Source organism: Mytilus trossulus, chromosome 3 (assembly GCF_036588685.1).
Source record: "Mytilus trossulus isolate FHL-02 chromosome 3, PNRI_Mtr1.1.1.hap1, whole genome shotgun sequence".
NCBI classification, from domain to species: domain Eukaryota; kingdom Metazoa; phylum Mollusca; class Bivalvia; order Mytilida; family Mytilidae; genus Mytilus; species Mytilus trossulus.
In genome coordinates, this window is record NC_086375.1 from 42,739,536 (window position 1) to 42,761,254 (window position 21,719).

Consider the following 21,719-nt stretch of genomic DNA (forward strand, 5'->3'; position numbering starts at 1 on the left):
AGATGGCTTAGTATTGATATATTTGTTGTCTTTAGGGTGAAGATGCCATAGTTTTGATATATTTGTTGTCTTTAGGGTGAAGATGGCTTAGTATTGATATATTTGTTGTCTTTAGGGTGAAGATGGCTTAGTATTGATATATTTGTTGTCTTTAGGGTGAAGATGGCTTAGTATTGATATATTTGTTGTCTTTAGGGTGAAGATGGCTTAGTATTGATATATTTGTTGTCTTTAGGGAGAAGATGGCTTAGTATTGATATATTTGTTGTCTTTAGGGAGAAGATGGCTTAGTATTGATATATTTGTTGTCTTTAGGGTGAAGATGACTTAGTATTGATATATTTGTTGTCTTTAGGGAGAAGATGGCTTAGTATTGATATATTTGTTGTCTTTAGGGTGAAGATGGCTTAGTATTGATATATTTGTTGTCTTTAGGGTGAAGATGACTAAGTATTGATATATTTGTTGTCTTTAGGGAGAAGATGGCTTAGTATTGATATATTTGTTGTCTTTAGGGTGAAGATGACTTAGTATTGATATATTTGTTGTCTTTAGGGTGAAGATGGCTTAGTATTGATATATTTGTTGTATTTAGGGTGAAGATGCCATAGTTTTGATATACTTGTTGTCTTTAGGGAGAAGATGGCTTAGTATTGATATATTTGTTGTCTTTAGGACTAAGATGGCTTAGTATTGATATATTTGTTGTCTTTAGGGTGAAGATGGCTTAGTATTGATATATTTGTTGTCTTTAGGGTGAAGATGGCTTAGTATTATTATATTTGTTGTCTTTAGGGTGAAGATGGCTTAGTATTGATATATTTGTTGTCTTTAGGGAGAAGATGGCTTAGTATTGATATATTTGTTGTCTTTAGGGTGAAGATGACTTAGTATTGATATATTTGTTGTCTTTAGGGTGAAGATGGTGTAGCTGCTCTTCCTGGAAATAAAGGAGAACAAGGAGATTTTGGATTTGCTGGTAGGCCAGGGTTACCAGGAGAACCTGGAGCACAAGGTCGTAATGGTTTCCGTGGGCCAAGAGGTCTAGAGGGTTCAAAAGGTAAAGAAATATTGGATTAAACATCAATATAGTTCATATTTTATATAGCCCTTTGACAAATTTATATATTTACTATCTGTTCTATTCAAGTCAAACACTTGATATTTTTCACAGTTTTCCACACTATTTTGCAAATCCTAATTTTCCAATGAAGTCTGACTGCATTGACATTAAATCTCTGGTCTGTCAAATAAACAGTTTTAGCCTGACAAAATCTGTCAGACTCTTGTGAGGAAAAATCTTACTACATTTACCTAATCAACTATAGTTTGACATCTTAACTCCCAATATTTTGATTATAAAGCGTTTAAAACCTACAAAAGTATTTTTACAATAGAAATTCATATAACATTGTAGGAACTAAGGGACCGAGTGGACAGACTGGTCCAGCTCCAATTGTAAACCCTGGGGATGGACCAAGAGGACAGAAAGGAGAATCTGGATTCCCTGGTCAAGGAGGAAATGATGGCCGTAGGGGACTTCCTGGTGATGAAGGTCCCAGAGGTAATGGTGGGTTCCCTGGTCAGACGGGAGAGCCAGGTATTCCTGGGCCAAAAGGTGAAATAGGTAATCCTGGTCCTGATGGCTTTTCTGGACAGTCTGGACGAGGAGGAACTGACGGAATACCTGGTCGTCCAGGGGCGGATGGACCAAATGGTAGACAGGGTGTCTCACCAGGAATATACTTTGCCAGGTTTGTAACATAAAATAGGACTGTATTTATGTTGTTAAGCTCTTTTTAACATGTATTCCTCAATCCAGAATTCCTCATTAAAAACAAAAGATGAACTTTTCAAACATTATTTGTTTCTTGTTGTGTTAGTCCTCTTTATTTTGATAACTAAATGAAAAACAATGAATGGAATATTTGTGGCATCATTCGATAATTTATATGCTTATTATACATCAATTAGACAACAACCCATGAAACATAAACAGAAAAAACTGAAAGCAATGTATTATATTCTTAAACAATGTGAGTATTAATTGTGTATTGCAGGCACAGTCAGACAACATTGGTTCCAGAATGTCCTCGTGGTACCAGCAAAATGTGGGAAGGCTTCTCTCTCAGTTTTATAATGGGTAATGGAAGAGCTGTAGGTCAAGATTTAGGTGTGTAATTTTGTATTTATGTACTATTAAATCATAAGGATTAGTCAGGCACAGATCACTCAATAACGTAAGGGGGGAAAGTCCTGAGAATAAGGAGTTAGAGGACTATAATTTGACCCCAAAAATAGTTGTTATTTTATCTATAAATTACTTTTTATGCCCCACCTACAATAGTAGAGGGGCATTATGTTTTCTGGTCTGTATGTCCATCCGTCTGTTCATCCATCTGTTTGTCCTGCTTCAGGTTAAAGTTTTTGGTCGAGGTAGTTTTTGATGAAGTTGAAGTCCAATCAACTTGAATCTTAGTATACATGTTCCCTATGATATGATCTTTCTAATTTTAATGCCAAATTAGAGTTTTGACCCCAATTTTATGGTCCAATGAACATAGAAAAATGATAGTGCAAGTTTCAGGTTAAAGTTTTAGTCAAGGTAGTTTTGGATGAAGTTGAAATCCAATCAACTTGAAACTTAGTATACATGTTCCCTATGATATGATCTTTCTAAATGTAATGCCAAATTAAAATGGTCTACTAAACATAGAAAATGAAAGTGCAAGTGGGGAATTCATGTACTATGGACACATTCTTGTTTTTCCTGTTTTAAAGGGGTTGTGTGCCCCTGTTTGAATCTATTTCTATAGAATTAAAGAAAAGAAAAATAAGATAAATTAAATGTACAGCTTAATATAGATTATAGAATATAATGTTTATACAATTAACAACTAACATGATCTGTGTTTTGCCAAATTGCAGTAGTAAATTGATTATCAGTCAATATTAAAACAATTTTACAAAAATGGAATAAAAAGTACAGGTATGATGATTTGTTGGCTTTTGATTTATTTTTAGAAATCTTAGTACTTTGCCAGTTATAATAAGCTTCACAGTCTGTTTTTAAATTTCTTATTATGGATAAACTAACACTTTCATGAACCTTTACTTTTAATATTTTTTATTTCCATGGTAACAGGTACTTCAGGAAGTTGTCTGAGAAGATTCAGTACCATGCCATTTATGTTCTGTAACATCAATAACGTTTGTAATGTGGCCAATAGAAACGACTACAGTTACTGGTTGTCTACCTTGGAACCCATGACACCAATGATGAATCCTATCTCAGGACGGCCATTACAGAATTACATCAGCAGATGTTCTGTCTGTGAAGCTGTTGGAGAGGTAAGAGAATGGTTGTTGGATGCAAAGATATCAAAATTATAAGAAAGTTAACTTTATAAATCATAGATATTTGGATGAGAATTAAGATCCAGTCCCATTTGCAGCCAACTGTACTTTAAAAGTTGCAAAATTGAAATGTACAAATATATGTAAATGGAAGAAATATGACAAAATTATTTCTTAAAAAATGTAAACACTCCTATAAACATCCTGTTGTCAAGGACTACAGTGTTGAAATAAATGACCTTACTATAGGAAGAATTACAGAAAACCCTATACCTTCAACTAAAATTAGAAAGTATTCATCTTCTGTAAAATTCACCAAATGAAATAATATTAAAAGCATAGAGTTTGATATAATTATTTAAGGGAGTATTTCAGATTTTGGAGTAAACAAGCAGTGATCTCAACCAATGGTTAACAGCAATCTTGATTTCTCATATCTCATATAATATCATGTTGACATCTATATTCATGAATTTATATATCTTGTCATTCTTTTCAGGTTATGGCAGTCCATAGTCAAACCTTAAGACTACCAGAATGTCCTGTAGGATTTAGCAGCATGTGGATTGGATACAGTTTCTTGATGGTAGGTTCCATATCATTAACTTGTAATGTTGAGTTTTAAATATTATGTGCAGTATTGCAAATTATGATTTTTTTTTAAGGTGTCATGATGAAGCATTTATGTGTCTGATTTATTGTGTGTGGTCTTTTTTGTCTTTACTAGAATTTAATATGATAATTGTTATTATTTCTTTGTAAATAATTACTTTCTCAGACACCTGCCATTTAGATCTTTAATATTTTCAAAATGCCAGCATAAATCTGAAAATTTGTCTGTAAAATAATAAATAAAGAATAAATATATCAGTTGTAGAAAATGACAGAATTAGTCCTTCTGCTTGTTCTGAAGAAACACAAAAGGGAAGTTTGAGATATAATAATAATTATAATAAGGTTCATGTAGAAAGCTGTAAAAACCTTTAGTATGGAAGGAATAATTATTTATTGATGCTACTTTCTTTTCATACCCTAAATTTCTGTTTTGCAAGATGCTGATAATTTAAAGATGTATATTACACTATACAACAACAAATAGAAGTTTTTGACGACCTTGACTGGCTATACAGCCCTTGCACTGTCAGCCTACACTATATAGATTAATAGTAGGGCTTTTATAATCATATTGTTACAATATTACTGCTCTGTATGAATCATCATCACAGTCACGTCTCAGTCATTACAGCTGAACGGACATTCTGGGCCAGCTCTCCTTTACCCGCTATCTTTGATGAGGGTTTACAGTTAGATATCAACGACTTACTACTTAAGATGACGAAATCAATCCATGCCGTACAGATAGACGTAGTAGTTGGCGTACCCACATTAACATGCACTCCAAAACCATTGTATCATGGGGAGTGTTATGCCGATTAATGTCCGAGGGCTGTATCCTAGGCTATTGGGTGATACGACCTTCATTTCACTGCCTCACGGTTGGTCCTGATAAGGCTTCCTGTCATCTTTAGAACTACGTCCGAGATCATCTACCAGTACTCCATCATCGAGGCTAGCAGGCTGCCAAGCTGACCAAACTGGCCCTGAAAGCAGCAGTTAGTGAAGAATAAACAACAAAATAGTCAACAAACCAAAAACAACTCACCAAAACCAAGATGGCGGCCTACATATTGCGACCTCCACTACTTGTTCCTGACCCACGGCATCAAAATATGTTAAAGCTCACCAAACTTCTTCAGACACCCAGCTGACCGTGCGAGGGCTGAAAAGCCAGTCAAGGTTGTTAAACACTTCCATATATCTGTATGAATTATATTCCCTTACAATATTTTTATTCTTGTTATTTCATTGTTTGTTAATATTTATTTCAGAACACTGGAGCTGGTGGTCGTGGATCTGGTCAGAATATGCAGTCCCCTGGATCTTGTCTAGAAGATTTCAGAGCAGCTCCATTTATAGAGTGCCACAGTAGAGGCACATGTAATTATTATGCCACTTCTCTCAGTTACTGGATAGCCACAATAGAACAATATAATCAATTCCGAAGACCGATAGGTGAAACTCTAAAAGCAGGAAACTTAAGAACAAGAGTCGGTCGTTGTCAAGTTTGTATGAGAAGCTAATTGGGTTGTTTTGACTTTAATCTAAACTTGACATGTTGTCTAAAAACTAAATCGATTGATCATACATGTGAATAAATAAAAATGTTAATTTGTTTATGTAATTATTCTATGCTTCTGTGAGATGTATGAATGTGTGAGAAAATTGTGATTACTTTGCTCGCTCAAACAGTGTTGACATGTCCACTTTTATTAGTTTATATGTGATTAGTATTACTACTTGTAGAATAAAACTCAATGATGGTAGGCAAGATTTTTTTTTAACAAAAAGTAAATTAACCTATAAAAAAAATTTAGATGGGAAGAAAAAGTTTGAAGCAATTGAAAAACTGAAAAAGGGTAAAAAAAAATAATACAGATGTATCAAGATAAATTCAGTACTGAATCCAAAGCTCTAGTTATATGAGGGAATGTTATTTTATGTCTGTAAAACGGGGAAATATCAACACATGACTTTATTTTTTTAGCATACTGTTTTGATTAATTATTGATTTGAATTTGAGATGGCTTATAAAAAAGGGCTAAACGACCTTGCTTGAATAACATTGCATGTTACAAAGTAAAGAACTGTTTAAAGTGGAGACAAAATATTACATCAGAATCACTTGCTTGTGGAATGCAATCTTAGCCCTCTTCAGACCCATTCAGTACTGAATTTAATTCCTATATCAGTTAACTGTAGTTTAATTCTCTTTGCAAGTTTAATAAAGATTAAAAGTTTAGGGAGGGATGTTGTAAGATTTAAAAGTTTTTTCTTTCATCATTGCATTAAGCTCAAACTGTATTATAGTGTTTTTTACTGGTTTCATAAGGTGCTATGGTTGTATGTATTATTTTTGAATTTTCATTGTATACTTAATGTTTAGTATTTGCTAATGTATGGGGGGTTATATGATTTTTATCATCAACTTGCATTGATGAAAATGGAGAGAATACTCAAATTGTAGGACTTGATATGAACAAAATGCATTTTAAAACTGTATAATATTGTTTCTGAATTTAATACTGTACTCAAAACTTTTCTTTTAATAGTTTTATGAAGAAGGGACAGGTACCACAATGTCTTTCACAAACTTTTGTTTACTTTATATTGTACACGATTATCTATATTTTTTGATAGTATCATTCTATTATGACTTTGTACAATAATTTGTAATAAGAATTTTAAAATAATCATCTCACTTCGAAATTTTGGTTTCCTTTTATTCAAAATTTTAATATTCGTCTGCTGAATGTATTGTCAAATAAGAACTTCTAGTCAGCATATTCTTTGTCTCTAGTCAGTCAATAAATCTTTTTACAACCAATTTGAATTATTGTTTTGTATATATTGTAGACATCTACACATGTGCTTTCATACCTTTAGGTGTGGATTTTTATATAATGCTGTGTCACCATTAAACAAATTGGGTAGCGTCACTTTAACCATTGTGTTATGCCCCTTTACAAATGGAAAAAATGCTGAATTATTTTATTTCCTTTCTCTAACAATAGTTTTCCTCAACCAAATGTTATGAAACTTATACACAATGCTTAAAACCACAAAACACAGAGCAAGTTTGAATTTTGGTGTCATCACTTTTACTTTTCTAGAGTTATGCCCCTTCAATAAAACACAAAATGAGTAAAAATGGTCATTAGTGTAAGTAGATGTCTAAAGATTTCATCTGCGAGGTCATTCAATATTAAAAAGAAGACTTGGTATAATTGCCATGAGACAACTCTCCACAAGAGACCAAATGACATAAAATCTAACAGCTATAGGTTACTGTGCAGCCTTCTACAATGAGCAAAGCCCATACCTTATATTCAGCTATAAAAGGTCAGAAAACAACAACGTCTAATTTATGTACAAAAATTGAATGAAAAACAAATATGTAACACATCAACAAACGAAACCACTGAATTACAGGCTCCTGACTTGGGACAATCACATACATACATAATGTGATGGGGTTAAACATATGAGCGGGAAATCAACCCTCTCCTAACCTGGGACAGTAGTGTAACAGTACAACAAAAGAAAGAACTGTTAAAATCAGTTGAAAAAGGCTTAACTCATCAGATGGATACAAATAGATATTAATATAACAAAAACAGAGTAGAAGTGTATGGATATTTGAATATCCAAACAAAACAAAAAAGACTACTTACTGATCTGAGAGTACTCTCAGTTACTGACAGCTAGTTCAAAGCCATAAACTAATAAAACAATGTGCATATAAGATTAAATTTTGTATATCCCAACAACAAAAAAGACACAAATTACTGATCTGAGAGTACTCTCAGTTACTGACAGCTAGTTCAAAGCCATGAACAACTAATAAAAAATCTTGCATCTAAGATTAAATATCAATCAGTACACATCCAACATCCAATGGATTATGTAAAGATGTCATAAACAGTCAGAGAAAAACATGACCTTGTGCAATGCTAAGAAACAGGTATCGACAGAATATAGATCCATGAATGTGAATATGTATATAACAATCTACAATACTAAAATAACAAGGTCCAATTTGTCAGCCCTCATGGGGTAAAAAAAAACAAATCAAAGAATTTAACTTTATATATAGCTTATATAGGACAATGGTGTTGATTAAAAATTACACCACTCCAGACCCTTTTGTTTTCCACATAATTAATATTGCCAATAATAAACAAGTTCCAGTCGAATCCGAATTTAGGATTTGCTATATACACAGGTCATGATCACAGGGTTGACACTACTAAAATCTATCATTGTCACATCGTTTCCTATTTTAGTATTTATATCAGTATGACTTTGAAAGATGACAATACAAATACTAAAATTCTAGACTTAAAATAAGGCATATATGTACAGTTCCCAATTTGTTAGATGGCATGACGCAAAACAGTGAATCAAAGAATTCAACTTATTTTATAACTTAAATTGGACAATGCTGTTGATAAAATATTACTCAATTCTGGGCTCTTTTGTTTTTCAAATAATTAATATTACCAATAATTGTTAAGTTCCAGGTTGATGGTTTCAACCAGAAAGATTTTGAAAGTAGAGAAAACTCCATACATCTTATAATCAGCATGACTTTATCAGATGACAATATCAGTACTGGCTATCCAGGCTAAAATAAGACTTGCACATAGTTATATACTTTAATTCAACCACGGACCAGGGATTTCAGGGGTGTGTTCTAGTAATATTTAATTTTCCTTCAATTTACTGATAACAAAATCAATGAAAACAGTTTTCAATGATCTAATTCCAGTTTTTAATTGGTAAATTTTAAGAAGAAGTTTATTTAAGGGATTGATATGTTTACAATGTACCAGGATCTTTTCTAAATTTTTGGGCAAGGTAAACAACATTTACGTAAAACTGAAAATGTGCTATCCTATTTGAAATTGAAAGGTGTAATCAAACTTCAAATCCAACTCTTTATATCTATGGAAGAATTTAGTAAAGGTTTTAAATTAAGTTATGTGTGGTAACAAAATCCCTGGCTTAATAATTTACCAGAAATACAGATTATGTTCATAAGCATGTCTTCACCTACTGCTTATTCTTGCTGTTCAGATTTAATTGAAATATATATATTTTCAACAAATATGGCTTAAAATCATCATTCAGGGGCAAAACTCATATAGGAGTCAACTAAAAATTTCAAAAATCATCATGTGAAATAAGTCCTATCAAAATAAAAAGTTTACACTGTTGTTGACTATTAAGAATATATTGCCTCGGCTGGTTTTTTGTTCTCTTTTTTAAACTATAGTTACTATAGTCTATAGAAAAAAATACAAATATGGGATACAAGAGTGCACATCCCTGCTTTTTTGGCCCTTGATCTTTTTATTAAAATTCTTAAAGATAAAAGTTCAACTAAAAACATCACAGAAGCAGGTGTCAGATAAATGATGTCAGACAGACATAAACACCTTACAATTTCAATTTTGTATACACAAAATATAAATGACATATTGTTTATAATAATTGAATAAACATGATAAACTGTTGTCTTGTGTGAAAGTTTTATGCAATAATCATGAATAGTTTTTTATACGACCGCAAAATTTGAAAAAAATTTCGTCGTATATTGCTATCACGCTGGCGTCGTCCTCGTCGTCGTCCAAATACTTTTAGTTTTCGCACTCTTACTTTAGTAAAAGTGAATAGAACTCTATGAAATTTTAACACAAGGTTTCTGACCACAAATGGAAGGTTGGGATTGATTTTGGGAGTTTTGGTCCCAACATTTTAGGAATTAGGGGCCAAAAAGGGCCCAAATAAGCATTTTCTTGGTTTTCGCAAATAAGCATTTTTCTTGGTTTTCTCACCATAACTTTAGTATTTATAAATAGAAATCTATGAAATTTAAACATAAGGTTTATTACCATAAAAGGAAGGTTGGTATTGCTTTTGGGAGTTTTGGTCCCAACAGTTTAGGAATAAAGGGCCCAAAGGGTCCAAAATTAAACTTTGTTTGATTTCATCAAAAATTGAATAATTGGGGTTCTTTGATATGCTGAATCTAACTGTGTATGTAGATTCTTAATTTTTGGTCCCGTTTTCAAATTGGTCTACATTAAGGTCCAAAGGGTACAAAATTAAACTTAGTTTGATTTTAACAAAAATTGAATCCTTGGGGTTCTTTGATATGCTGAATCTAAAAATGTACTTAGATTTTTTGTTATTGGCCCAGTTTTCAAGTTGGCCCAAATTGGGGTCCAAAATTAAATTTTGTTTGATTTCATCAAAAATTGAATAATTGGGGTTCTTTGATATGCTGAATCTAACTGTGTATGTAGATTCTTAATTTTTGGTCCCGTTTTCAAATTGGTCTACATTAAGGTCCAAAGGGTACAAAATTAAACTTAGTTTGATTTTAACAAAAATTGAATCCTTGGGGTTCTTTGATATGCTGAATCTAAAAATGTACTTAGATTTTTTGTTATTGGCCCAGTTTTCAAGTTGGCCCAAAGGGTCCAAAATTAAACTTTGTTTGATTTCATCAAAAATTGAATAATTGGGGTTCTTTGATATGCCAAATCTAACTGTGTATGTAGATTCTTAATTTTTGGTCCCGTTTTAAAATTGGTCTACATTAAGGTCCAAAGGAACCAAAATTAAACTAAGTTTGACTTTAACAAAAATTGAATTCTTGGGCCTCTTTGATATGCTGAATCTAAACATGTACTTAGATTTTTGATTATGGGCCCAGTTTTCAAGTTGGTCCAAATCAGGATCCAAAATTATTAAATTAAGTATTGTGCAATAGCAAGAAATTTTCAATTGCACAGTTATAAATTCAGCAATAGCAAGAAATCTTCATTTGCACAGTATTGTGCAATAGCAAGAAATCTTCAATTGCACAGTATTGTGCAATAGCAAATATTTTCAATTGCACAGTATTGTGCAATAGCAAATATTTTCAATTGCACAGTATTGCACAATAGCAAGAAATATCTAATTGCACAATATTGTGCAATAGCAAGAAATTCCAATTGGATTTCAATTGGAGTTATCTTTCTTTGTCCAGAATAGTAGTTGAATCAACTTAAATCATTGTTTTATACAATATACAATGTATATTCACTTTTACTACCAACTGATAGATTAAAACAATCTTTACCATTCAGTCATTGTCAGTGATAACAAGCACTTTTTTTAACATTTTAATATTTTATGATGTATTTAAATGAGTAGTTATTGTTGCAAACTTCATTAGAAATTTGAATTGAGATCAGTTTTGAAATAAGGGAAGGGGGGATGTGAAAAAAAAATTGGGGGGGTCAATTTTTTTCATTTCAGATTTCATAAATAAAAAGAAAATTTCTTGAAATTTTTTTTAGAGAGGATTAATATTCAACAGCATAGTGAATTGCTCAAAGGCAATTTTTTTTTTTTAAGCTCATTAGACCACATTCATTCTGTGTCAGAAACCTATGCTGTGTGAACTATTTAATCACAATCCAAATTTAGAGCTGAATCCAGCTTGAATGTTGTGTCAATACTTGCCCCTACCGTTCAGGGTTCAACCTCTGCGGTCATATAAAGCTGCGCCCTGCGGAGCATCTGGTTTGAGAAAGTTTTAAGCAATAACCATATATTGTTTTTAAGATATGAAGGGACATATGAAACCCCTCTCTTTTAAAACTAAATGTCACTAGAATAAAATTTTTAATCAAAACCAAAAAATATACAGATCTTTATATAAATATAACAAAGAAGTGTGTAAAGTTTTAAGCAATAATCATAAATATAAATTGTTTTTGACATGTAAAAAAAAACCTTCCCCTTTTTTTCAAAATACTAAATAACTGAAAAATAAAATTTTGAATCATCACCAAAAAGTATACAGATCTTAAGATTAATATAACAAAGAAGTGTTAAGTTTTAAGCACTACTCATAAATCGTTTTTGAGATACAGTTCGACATGTAACCCCCCCCCCCCCCCCCTTTTTTTTTTACAAAATACTCAATAACTCTAAAATGAAATTTTGAATCATCACCAAAAAGTATACAGATCTTAGATTCATATAACTAAGAAGTGTGTAAAGTTTTAATCAATAATCAAAAATCTTTGATATACTGTGCGACATGTGAAAAAACACCCTCTGTTTTAGTTACAAAGTGCCGTAACTCAAAAAGTTTAAATCTTATTTCACCAAAAAGTAAACAGATCATTTGATCATCATATGTAACAACTATAATATGTTTCATAAAATTTCTCAAGTTACGGTGCGACATGTTTACGCCGGACAGACAGATGGATAGACGTACAGACGGACGGACACATGACATTTGTATAAACAATGTAACATAATACGTCCTGTCAAAATTTTTACGGGCGTATAAAAACAACAGTGCACATCCTGAAATGTCTCACCTTCTTTACGAACCATTGATATAATGTTGCTATTCCTAAAAGTAAAGCTTTACAACAACTATAACATAAAGTTAACTTGAACCAAAAATATGAGGTCAAGGTCCTATAAACCAAACGATAAATACATGTACACCTTTATACAATCATTCAATACACTAAATATAGTTGACCTATTGCTTATAGTTTTTTAAGAAACAGACTAAACCAAGAAAACTAAACATTGACCTATGAACCATGCCAGACAGACATGTAAAAAATATGACTATACTATATATAAAAATATTAATTTTCGCGAACCATTTATGTCACGTAAATTCCAAAATATGGCATCAGTAAGGAGAGTTGTACAAATAATGTCACAGAACCCCCATTCAATTTATCTTTAGCTAAAAGTATTCATAATTTTCTATTCTATATGTACTAAGCAATATTCCATTTGTCTACAGTTTCGATTAAAATGTGCATAAATCTGAGTTAAAATAGTTCGAATGCCCCAAATAAACATTCCCTGACTGGTTGAAGTACTGTGGTGTCGATGTAAAGCACACGCTGCACAGGAATAAGGAGAGTCAGTTTACAAATAATGTGAATACACAGACCCTCAATCCCATTTATGTATTGCTGAAAAAAAAATCATCATTTTCTGTTTTGATTCTGCTAACAACATTCCATTATTCTATAATTCCGATTTAAATATGTGAAACCCCGCAATAAAAATAGATGTCCTCAATGATGTAAACGCAACGCAAAAAAATACGTTAATACCGGTTAACATCTTGAACTTCGACCATGAGTTCAAATGGGTTAATAAACCGATTCACAAAAATTCTCCTTAGTGAAGTATACAGGCAACTTCGTTTACAGAATTTGAAATATATACACACTTTATCAGTAATATATTGTCATGCTTCTGCATGTTCACGTTTTTTTATGCTGAACTTTAGCCATACACATTTTATTACGTTCAGCTATAGGAGTAAGAATATTTTTAGCGACAATTTAACCAGCATCATTCATTGTTCACCAGTTTTAGTACTATTGTGTTATTTAAAGGCGGTAAGTGGTGGAGGAAACCGGACCGCCGACCTTCATTCGTTACATCTTTCTTCAGGAAGGTCCCCTCGTGTCGACACTTTATGCATATAATTCCATTTTGACGTATCAACCAGAAAATAAAATATGAAAAACGGAGATAACAAAAATTATAGAAAATTTAATATATATACAAAACAAAAACAGTCAAAAATATAAAAATTTTGGTATAATACAAAAAACGATTTATCAAACTACGGCTTCATCCTTTTCCTGGTGTTTACTGCAAGAAAAGATTCTCAAAAATGCCTGAATGTTTGCTGATATTGAGTTTTTCTTTCCGTTAATATCATTTTTTTCCATAGTTTGGGACTCTTTCATGTTTTCATCTTTGCTTTTCTTTGCCTCTTTCTTTGTTTTGATTTTCTTCATTGCCTTTACACCATCTTTATTGTGTGCCTCTTTCACCTCCTGACCCTTACTATTCTCTGTCTCTGTCTTTGTTTTGCTTTTTTTTAAATCTCGTTTTATGTCCTTTTCAACCATAATGGGGGTCTTTTTCTTCTTTTCATCTTTTGCATCTACTTTCTGTATCCTCTTCATTTCTGTAAACACAAGTGTTAGTATATATATCCTGCATTTTTAAGATCATAATATTAAACCAATAAACAAAAACAAATTATTTTTTTTTTAATTATTTTTGCATTTAAAATTTAGTTCAGTATTAACTTGGTATCAGCTATTTAATCATGTTTAACTATACATAAAGTCATGTTTGATAAAGAAAAAGCTGCTTTTCAAAGAACATGAAAAAGTACATTATATATTGCACTTAAAATGAAACTGGACAAGGAACTGAACTTTTAACAATTTAATGTGCTTTTGTTGTACTTTTTAAAATTTATTAGTGTGCAATAGAAAAAAATACAGCATACCAAGTGTTAATCCAATAACCGCTTTAGCAACTTGCACAATCTTATTAAAATAAGTTCGTATCACTTGCTCCTCGAGTATTTTTTAACACACGACGACATATAATTGTTTTTAGGATCAAGTGGTGCGTATACTTATTTAATAAGATTGAAACATGCAAAGATGTGATTATATTTCGTATTTACACATGTAAAACATGTTGGTTGAAATAAAAAATACCAGTTTGTACTATGTTTTTTTTCCAACTAGCATGTGTTGACATTTTAAACTATTACTCGTCCCGTCAAAGCCGCCGTATGAAATCGCTTACGGAAAATAACCCTGGAATGGTACATTTCAATAAAATGAATACCTTTCTCTAACATCTTTTGAGCTTTTATCTGAATCTTGTCAATCTTCTTTCTCCTCTGTTCTTCTATTTTTCGTTGTACTTTGATGTCCTTGTTGTTCCTTTTCATAATTTGATCTACCAACTGTAAGTGTAACTGTACAACTTTTTCCTCTTTTTTAGCAATTTTTTCTCGTAATTTCTCGTCTTTCTTAATATTTCTTTTTATCCTCTTTCTGTCTTTTTTTGTTTGTTTGCTAATGTCCCCATTCTGTTTAGAATTCTGGACAATATCCTATGAAAATATCACAGCATGTATATATTTAATTGTTATAATATAGTCGTACAACATGTTACACTTTCACATGTATTGTGTTTTGGGGAAAATGACTATAATCCATATCCCATCAAAAATTAAAAGCAAAACAGGAAGTATACTAACATATTGAACAGTAAACAAGATCCCACCAACTATGCATTCTGACTACGCCGAAGAAATAAATTGACTGATTGATGGTTGCTTAACGTCCAGTGGCAAATATGGCATGCATGTTCTGGACGAGAGCGAGTTGGCAATAAATACAATACTAGGTAGGTCTTGTAAAAGAGGCCATCCGGGATGATGGTCGGGGAAATTTGGATTGCCATTGGAATAGAGGGTATTTGGATAGGTACATAAATTTTGTCGTGTAACAGGCCACCTACGGACCCTCAAACAGTTGTTGTTGTTGTTGTAAGGGTTCGGCATCGGATTTAGCGAACCCATTCTGATCGGATGTGGCTGTATATCTTGATACATCCCACACAGCCAAATGAAAGCCCAATTTTGGCAAGCGTTTTTACTGCCGGTTGGAAGAACAATTAGCGGCCATATTTCTATTCCCCAGTAACCCTTGTAGCCCGAAGAAGTAAAAGACACAAACCAAGACAAACAATAGAGAACACTGTCGCTCGTGCTAAAATATTAAGCAACAAGTGCAAAACTGTGGACAGATCAGAATAGCTCAAAACCCCATGACTAATTTATTAAATATTGTATTGTACCTGGAAAAGATATCCAGCATTCTTTGGCGATTTTTCTGTTGGTCCTAAAGCATCTAAAAATAAAATACTCTCATGAATATAACTATATGTAGTGATCAGAATTGTCATTTTCATTTAAAAAAAAACTACAAAAACACCTGACAAGATTACATAAGATATACAGATCCAGCCAATGATGATAAGGATTTTCACTCTCTAACAAAAACACCGAAAACGGCTTAACATTTTTTTTAAATATACTAACAGAAAATATGCTACTATTTAGGTAAGAGTAAAAAAATCATCAAAAAACACGGACATAATAAGGTAGAACTGTTTATGAAGTTAAAGTGTAAAACAAATCAGAATTAAAATTATTAAAATAAAACAAGTGGCTATTAATGGAATTAAGAAATGTGTCATTACCTGCTAATTTCATGTATGCCTCTTTTTGTTCCTCTACACTCATAGATTCCTCTTGTTCTGCTGCACTCGCAGATGCCTCCAGCTGTTCTGTTGCTCTCAAAGATTCCTCTGGATGTTCTGCTCTAATTAATGCCTCTTGTTGCTCTGCTGCACTCATAGGTGCACCTTGATGTTCTGATCTAATAGATGCCATCTGCTGTTCTGCCACGTCTAATGCATCGTCCAAGTCTTTCAATTCGTCAGATATATTATCGGTGTCGTCTTGAACATTCAACCCATATTCTTCCCTTTCGAAATCTTCTTTTTCGGTTGTGCCATGTTCTTTTAATTTGTCTAAATAGAGCAACACGAGTATAATTTTAATTTTCTTGCAAATTAAGTGCTGCCAGAGACATATATTAAGGCGATATCAAGTACATTCCAATTAGACAACAACCTAACAACTCAAGAAAAGTATCTGGAAAATTAACTACTCGTATAAATACGATTTTGTCAGGATTTGGTATACGGTTACGAGAAATATAAGTTGTTCGAAATGATGAAAAAGACGATCGTGATTTTGTATAGTCCGAGATTATTCGGACGTCCGGACGTCAGAGTAATCTCGGACTATTTTGTAAATTACATTCAAAAGTTTAAGCAATGACAGGGGAGGGAGATTACTGACATACCTAATTCTTTTATCAGGACAGATTCCCTATCCTCCGGGGAGGGAGATTACTGACATACCTAACTCCTTTATCAGGGCAGATTCCCTATCCTCAGGGGAGGGAGATTACTGACATACATAACTCTTTTATAAGGGCAGATTCCCTATCCTCAGCAATGACAGGGGAGAGAGATTACTGACATACCTTACTCCTTTATCAGGGCGGATTCCCTATCCTCAGCTATGACAGGGGAGGGAGATTACTGACATACCTAACTCCTTTATCAGGGCAGATTGCCTATACTCAGCTATGACAGGGGAGGGAGATTACTGACATACCTTACTCCTTTATCAGGGCAGATTCTCTATCCTCAGCTATGACAGGGGAGAGAGATTACTGACATACCTAACTCCTTTATCAGGGCGGATTCCCTATCCTCAGCAATGACAGGGGAGAGATTAATGACATACCTAACTCCTTTATCAGGGCAGATTCTCTATCCTCAGCTATGACAGGGGAGAGAGATTACTGACATACCTAACTCCTTTATCAGGGCGGATTCCCTATCCTCAGCAATGACAGGGGAGAGATTAATGACATACCTAACTCCTTTATCAGGGCAGATTCTCTATCCTCAGCTATGACAGGGGAGAGAGATTACTGACATACCTAACTCCTTTATCAGGGCGGATTCCATATCCTCAGCAATGACAGGGGAGGGAGATTACTGACATACCTAACTCCTTTATCAGGGCAGATTCCCTATCCTCAGCAATGACAGGGGAGGGAGATTACTGACATACCTAACTCCTTTATCAGGGCAGATTCTCTATCCTCAGCTATGACAGGGGAGGGAGATTTATGACATACCTAACTCCTTTATCAGGGCAGATTCCCTATCCCCAGCTATAACAGGGGAGGGAGATTACAGACATACCTAACTCCTTTATCAGGACAGATTCCCTATCCTCAGCTATGACAGGCGAGGGAGATTACTGACATACCTAACTCCTTTATCAGGGCGGATTCCCTATCCTCAGCAATGACAGGGGAGATATTACTGACATACCTAACTCCTTTATCAGGGCAGATTCCCTATCCTCAGCTATGACAGGGGAGGGAGATTACTGACATACCTAACTCCTTTATCAGGGCAGATTCCCTATCCTCAGCTGCTCTTATGTCTCCTTCTACATTTGCCCACTGTTCGTATGTGAATTCAAAGGAAGCAACACAAATGATTGCTTCACTTAATTCAGCCATTACTTTATGTACTTTTTCTTCTTTTTCTGCTGTCCACTCCATACTGAAGTTGTCCTGTTGATTGTTGAGTCAACTGCAAATTAAAAAAAAAAGCATTATGAAATCCGTTTTAACCCCTTCCCTTTATCCGCTTTCTAAATTTGCACAACAAAACAAAGAACTTACGAAAAATACTTTAAAGTAACTTACCACTCTTCGCTTACGAAGTCTATGTTCTTCAGAAATGCTGCACGAGATCAATTTAGACGTCTAAAAAAATATGCTTGTGCAATTTATCGAAGATACATCGACGATAACGTTGTCAGAAGAGATGTTTATGACGTCGATGAATGGTATAGTCACTATAGGGAGAAACCAATACACTTTAAAAGGGGTGGGGTATTGCTTTTTGTTTGAGTCAGATTTTTTTTTTTAACGCTATCAATCAAATTATTTGCTCAAAATTTAACAATATGAGGTATGGGGAAAATCTGGATTCGGGTATTTGTTTTGTCCTCTGATTGTGATTAAACAGAATATCTGTTCAAATAATTTGGCATTACATGTCAGAATACCTTTTTTCAATACCCCCCTCTTTTCGAAGTAAAATGGTTCCTCACAAGCGCAAAGTTTTCTCGGACTTTCTCAGATTCCTATATTGTGGTATAAAGATGATCAATGTTCATTTTCATTTCATTTCTGAATTAAAAGTACATAATTTATAATACGTCACCTTTTAGAGTGACAAAGGATTCCGTCTATATGTTTGTTTGTCCATTGACAAAGGATTCCGTCTATATGTTTGTCATTTCGTTATAGTATAATTTTTTTATCCGCATCTGCTGGACAAAAAAATGTGTAAGTTTTTGTCCAGCAAATGCAGATACAAAATGTATGTATAAATTTTTGACTAAATATTGTTGACATGCATTATTTGTTTTTGCACCTATCATATCATTTTGTTATTTGAATACATTTTTGATTTAATTTTAAATGACATCATAGCTGCACATAGTACTTCTCCTCCTAGACCCCTTTTTTACAATTTATTTAACTTTATCACAATCTTAATCATTAACATGCGACCTATTTTTTGATCATTATAGTTTTAGGGTTTCCCAGCCAATTGTAACTTTTGTAAGGCGTTGGAGTATAACTTTTGTGAGGGGGGGGGGGGCAAGGGGTTTAATTGTTATTAAAAAAATATGCTGTTATGGGGCAATTTAATTCTTTGTTATCTGTTATTCTGAAAATATATTTGTTGTTAGCTGTTATTGTCTTATTCATTGTTAGCTGTTATTGGACTATTAGTTTTTTTGTTATATGTTATTGTGATAATATTGTTAGCTGTTATTGGACTATTAGTTTTATTTGTTATATGTTATAGTGATAATATATTTGCTGTTAACTGTTATTAAAAATTGGAATGTTAGCATTTTTTTGTTGACGGCCCATATTTGGTAGAAATTGAAGATTATTGGACATTGGGGTCCACCACTTGTAATATGGTGGTCCCGTATTGTATTTGGTGAAGGATCTCATTAATATATACCCATCACAGATCACTGACACATAAATACATTAATATCAGTGAGGTCCAGGACAATTCAAGTTTATCTAATGATTATCCTTTGTATAATTTTTTTTTATGAACAAGCTCCGTATTCAAGGCTTTTTTTTGTTTTACCTACAATGGTTTACTTTTATAAAGTGTTACTTTGATGGAGAGTTGTCTCATTGGCACTCATACCACATTTTCCTATATCTATGTATTTAGAATAAAAAAAAAATTATGGGGATAATGTTCCTCGTTTCCAGTACGTACACATTGAATTCGAGCATTTCTTAATATGACAAAAAGGAAAATATATGGCCAGGGATAACTGATGAGGATCTCAATTAAAAACAACATGTAGGTCCTTACTACCATTTAACATTTTATAAAATAAAGTATACAGACTCAGATCTGTGATTCTTTTCAAAGCAAAACCAAATACATTGTACAATGAAAGTTCAAACCATGTATTGGGTTCTGAAGCTGCACATAACTCATTAAAAACAAATATTTATTTCGTCCTTAAGCCATTGTTCCACTACTAAACTATTTATTCCACTTACTAGTACACTTGGTACACTCAAAAACCTGATAATCAGTTGTTCAAATAAGGCCTTTGAAAATAGTGGAATAATTGGAGTGTCAAAATTCTTTTGAAGTACTTGATAAATTGCATGCTTATAATTTGTGCTTTTGATTTTTCTACCCTATATACCAGTGTCCACTGTGCCTCGTAGTCTTATTAAGAAAAAATCACAATCCTCATACATTGAATGTGCATTTAAAAAAAATCAGAATACAAATATATATATTTAAACTCTTTCAGGTCATTTTTCAGTAATAATGAAAACGAACTATGTCAATTGGACCTGCTTTGATACCATAACTGCCCTTAAAATTGTACTAGATATAATTTTTGTCTGCTATGGAGTTTCCGTATATTGTCAAGCTATCAAAACTCCAATTTGGACTGACTGTACACCGCTAATTGCGGACCTGTAACGTGTTTGTGTATTGTTATGAGTTACAATTAATAAAAAAAAAAATCAGAAACGGAAGGGATTGTGCTTGATTTCCATATGATGGAGACATAATCTTTCAATCAGTCCAGGGCCTGACTTATTTATATATTTCATTTACTGTTATCTGTTTTTGTCCATTTTAATTCCTTGTTATTTGTTATAAGCCAAATCAATTTGCTGTTACACTATTATTGGGACCCCCTTGTCCTCCTTTTTTGTTAGTTCAGCTCGCGCAGTACTTCAAGTTTTTATCCAAATTGTCCAGAGGCCTGATGTTATTTTCATTTCCCCGTTGGCGTAATTACAAAATTTAGTCCTGGTATCTATGATAGGTTTATTGTATCTTTAACATTCTGTGTAGCGTAGCTGCTGTGTGTAGTGTTGTACGTTGGTTATCTTTTGTCTTGTGCTATTGTATAATCCTGTGCTATTGTACAGTCAGATTTCTTACTTTTGCTCTATACTGTGCCGTTGTACAATCATGTGCTATTGTACAATACTATGCAAAAGAAGATATCTTGCTTTTCCCAAATCCTGTGCTATTGCCCTATACTCTGCAATTTAAGATTTCTTGTGATTGGGCAATACTGTGCTATAGCGCAATATTGTGTAATTAAAGTTTCTTTGCTATTGTGCAATACTGTGCAATTGAAGATTTCTTGTAATTGTGCAATACTGTGCTATAGTGCAATAGAAGATTTCTTACTTTGACCCAATCATGTGCTATTGCCCAATACTGTGCAATTGAATATTTTTTGTTTTGGCGCAAAACTGTGCTATTGTACAATCCTGTGCTATTGAGCAATACTTTGCAATTGAAGATTTCTTGTGATTGGGCAATACTGTGCTATAGCCGAGTACTGTGCAATAGAAGATTTCTTGCTTTTGCCACAACAGTGCACACGGTGAAATGTCTCGCCTTCTTTACTTATCATTGTTATTATGTTGACTTGATAGACCTTGATATAAAGCTTTATTACAAATGTCACATAAACTCAACATTAAACAAGAAAACGAAACATTGATCAATGAACCATGTAAACGAGGTCAAGGTCAGATGAACCATGCCAGGCAGACATGTACAGCTAACAATTCTTCAATACCACAAATATAGTTGACTTATTGCTTATAAATTAAGAA

At 33.2% G+C, this 21,719-nt stretch overlaps 2 protein-coding genes across 3 annotated transcripts in view; one reads left to right on the forward strand and one right to left on the reverse strand.

Moving 5' to 3' along the window:
* Window positions 1-6,740, forward strand: part of LOC134711517 (collagen alpha-2(IV) chain-like) — a 55,705-nt gene extending 48,965 nt beyond the window's left edge. For both annotated transcript variants that reach the window (XM_063572146.1, XM_063572145.1), the window contains 6 exons: window positions 916-1,060; window positions 1,418-1,754; window positions 2,061-2,173; window positions 3,146-3,351; window positions 3,857-3,943; window positions 5,247-6,740. In XM_063572146.1, the coding sequence (XP_063428216.1) occupies window positions 916-1,060; window positions 1,418-1,754; window positions 2,061-2,173; window positions 3,146-3,351; window positions 3,857-3,943; window positions 5,247-5,498 (1,140 nt within the window). In that variant the 3' untranslated portion in view covers window positions 5,499-6,740. The remainder of the gene's footprint in view (window positions 1-915; window positions 1,061-1,417; window positions 1,755-2,060; window positions 2,174-3,145; window positions 3,352-3,856; window positions 3,944-5,246) is intronic.
* Window positions 6,741-13,633: 6,893 nt separating this feature from the next.
* Window positions 13,634-18,324, reverse strand: LOC134709446 (uncharacterized). Its single transcript, XM_063569605.1, has 6 exons — window positions 18,213-18,324; window positions 17,897-18,096; window positions 16,111-16,443; window positions 15,706-15,758; window positions 14,686-14,956; window positions 13,634-14,005 (listed from the first exon to the last, which is right to left on the reverse strand). The coding sequence occupies exons 2-6, from the start codon at window positions 18,063-18,065 to the stop codon at window positions 13,650-13,652; spliced, it is 1,182 nt and encodes a 393-aa protein (XP_063425675.1). The 5' UTR covers window positions 18,066-18,096; window positions 18,213-18,324; the 3' UTR covers window positions 13,634-13,649.
* Window positions 18,325-21,719: the final 3,395 nt, after the last annotated feature.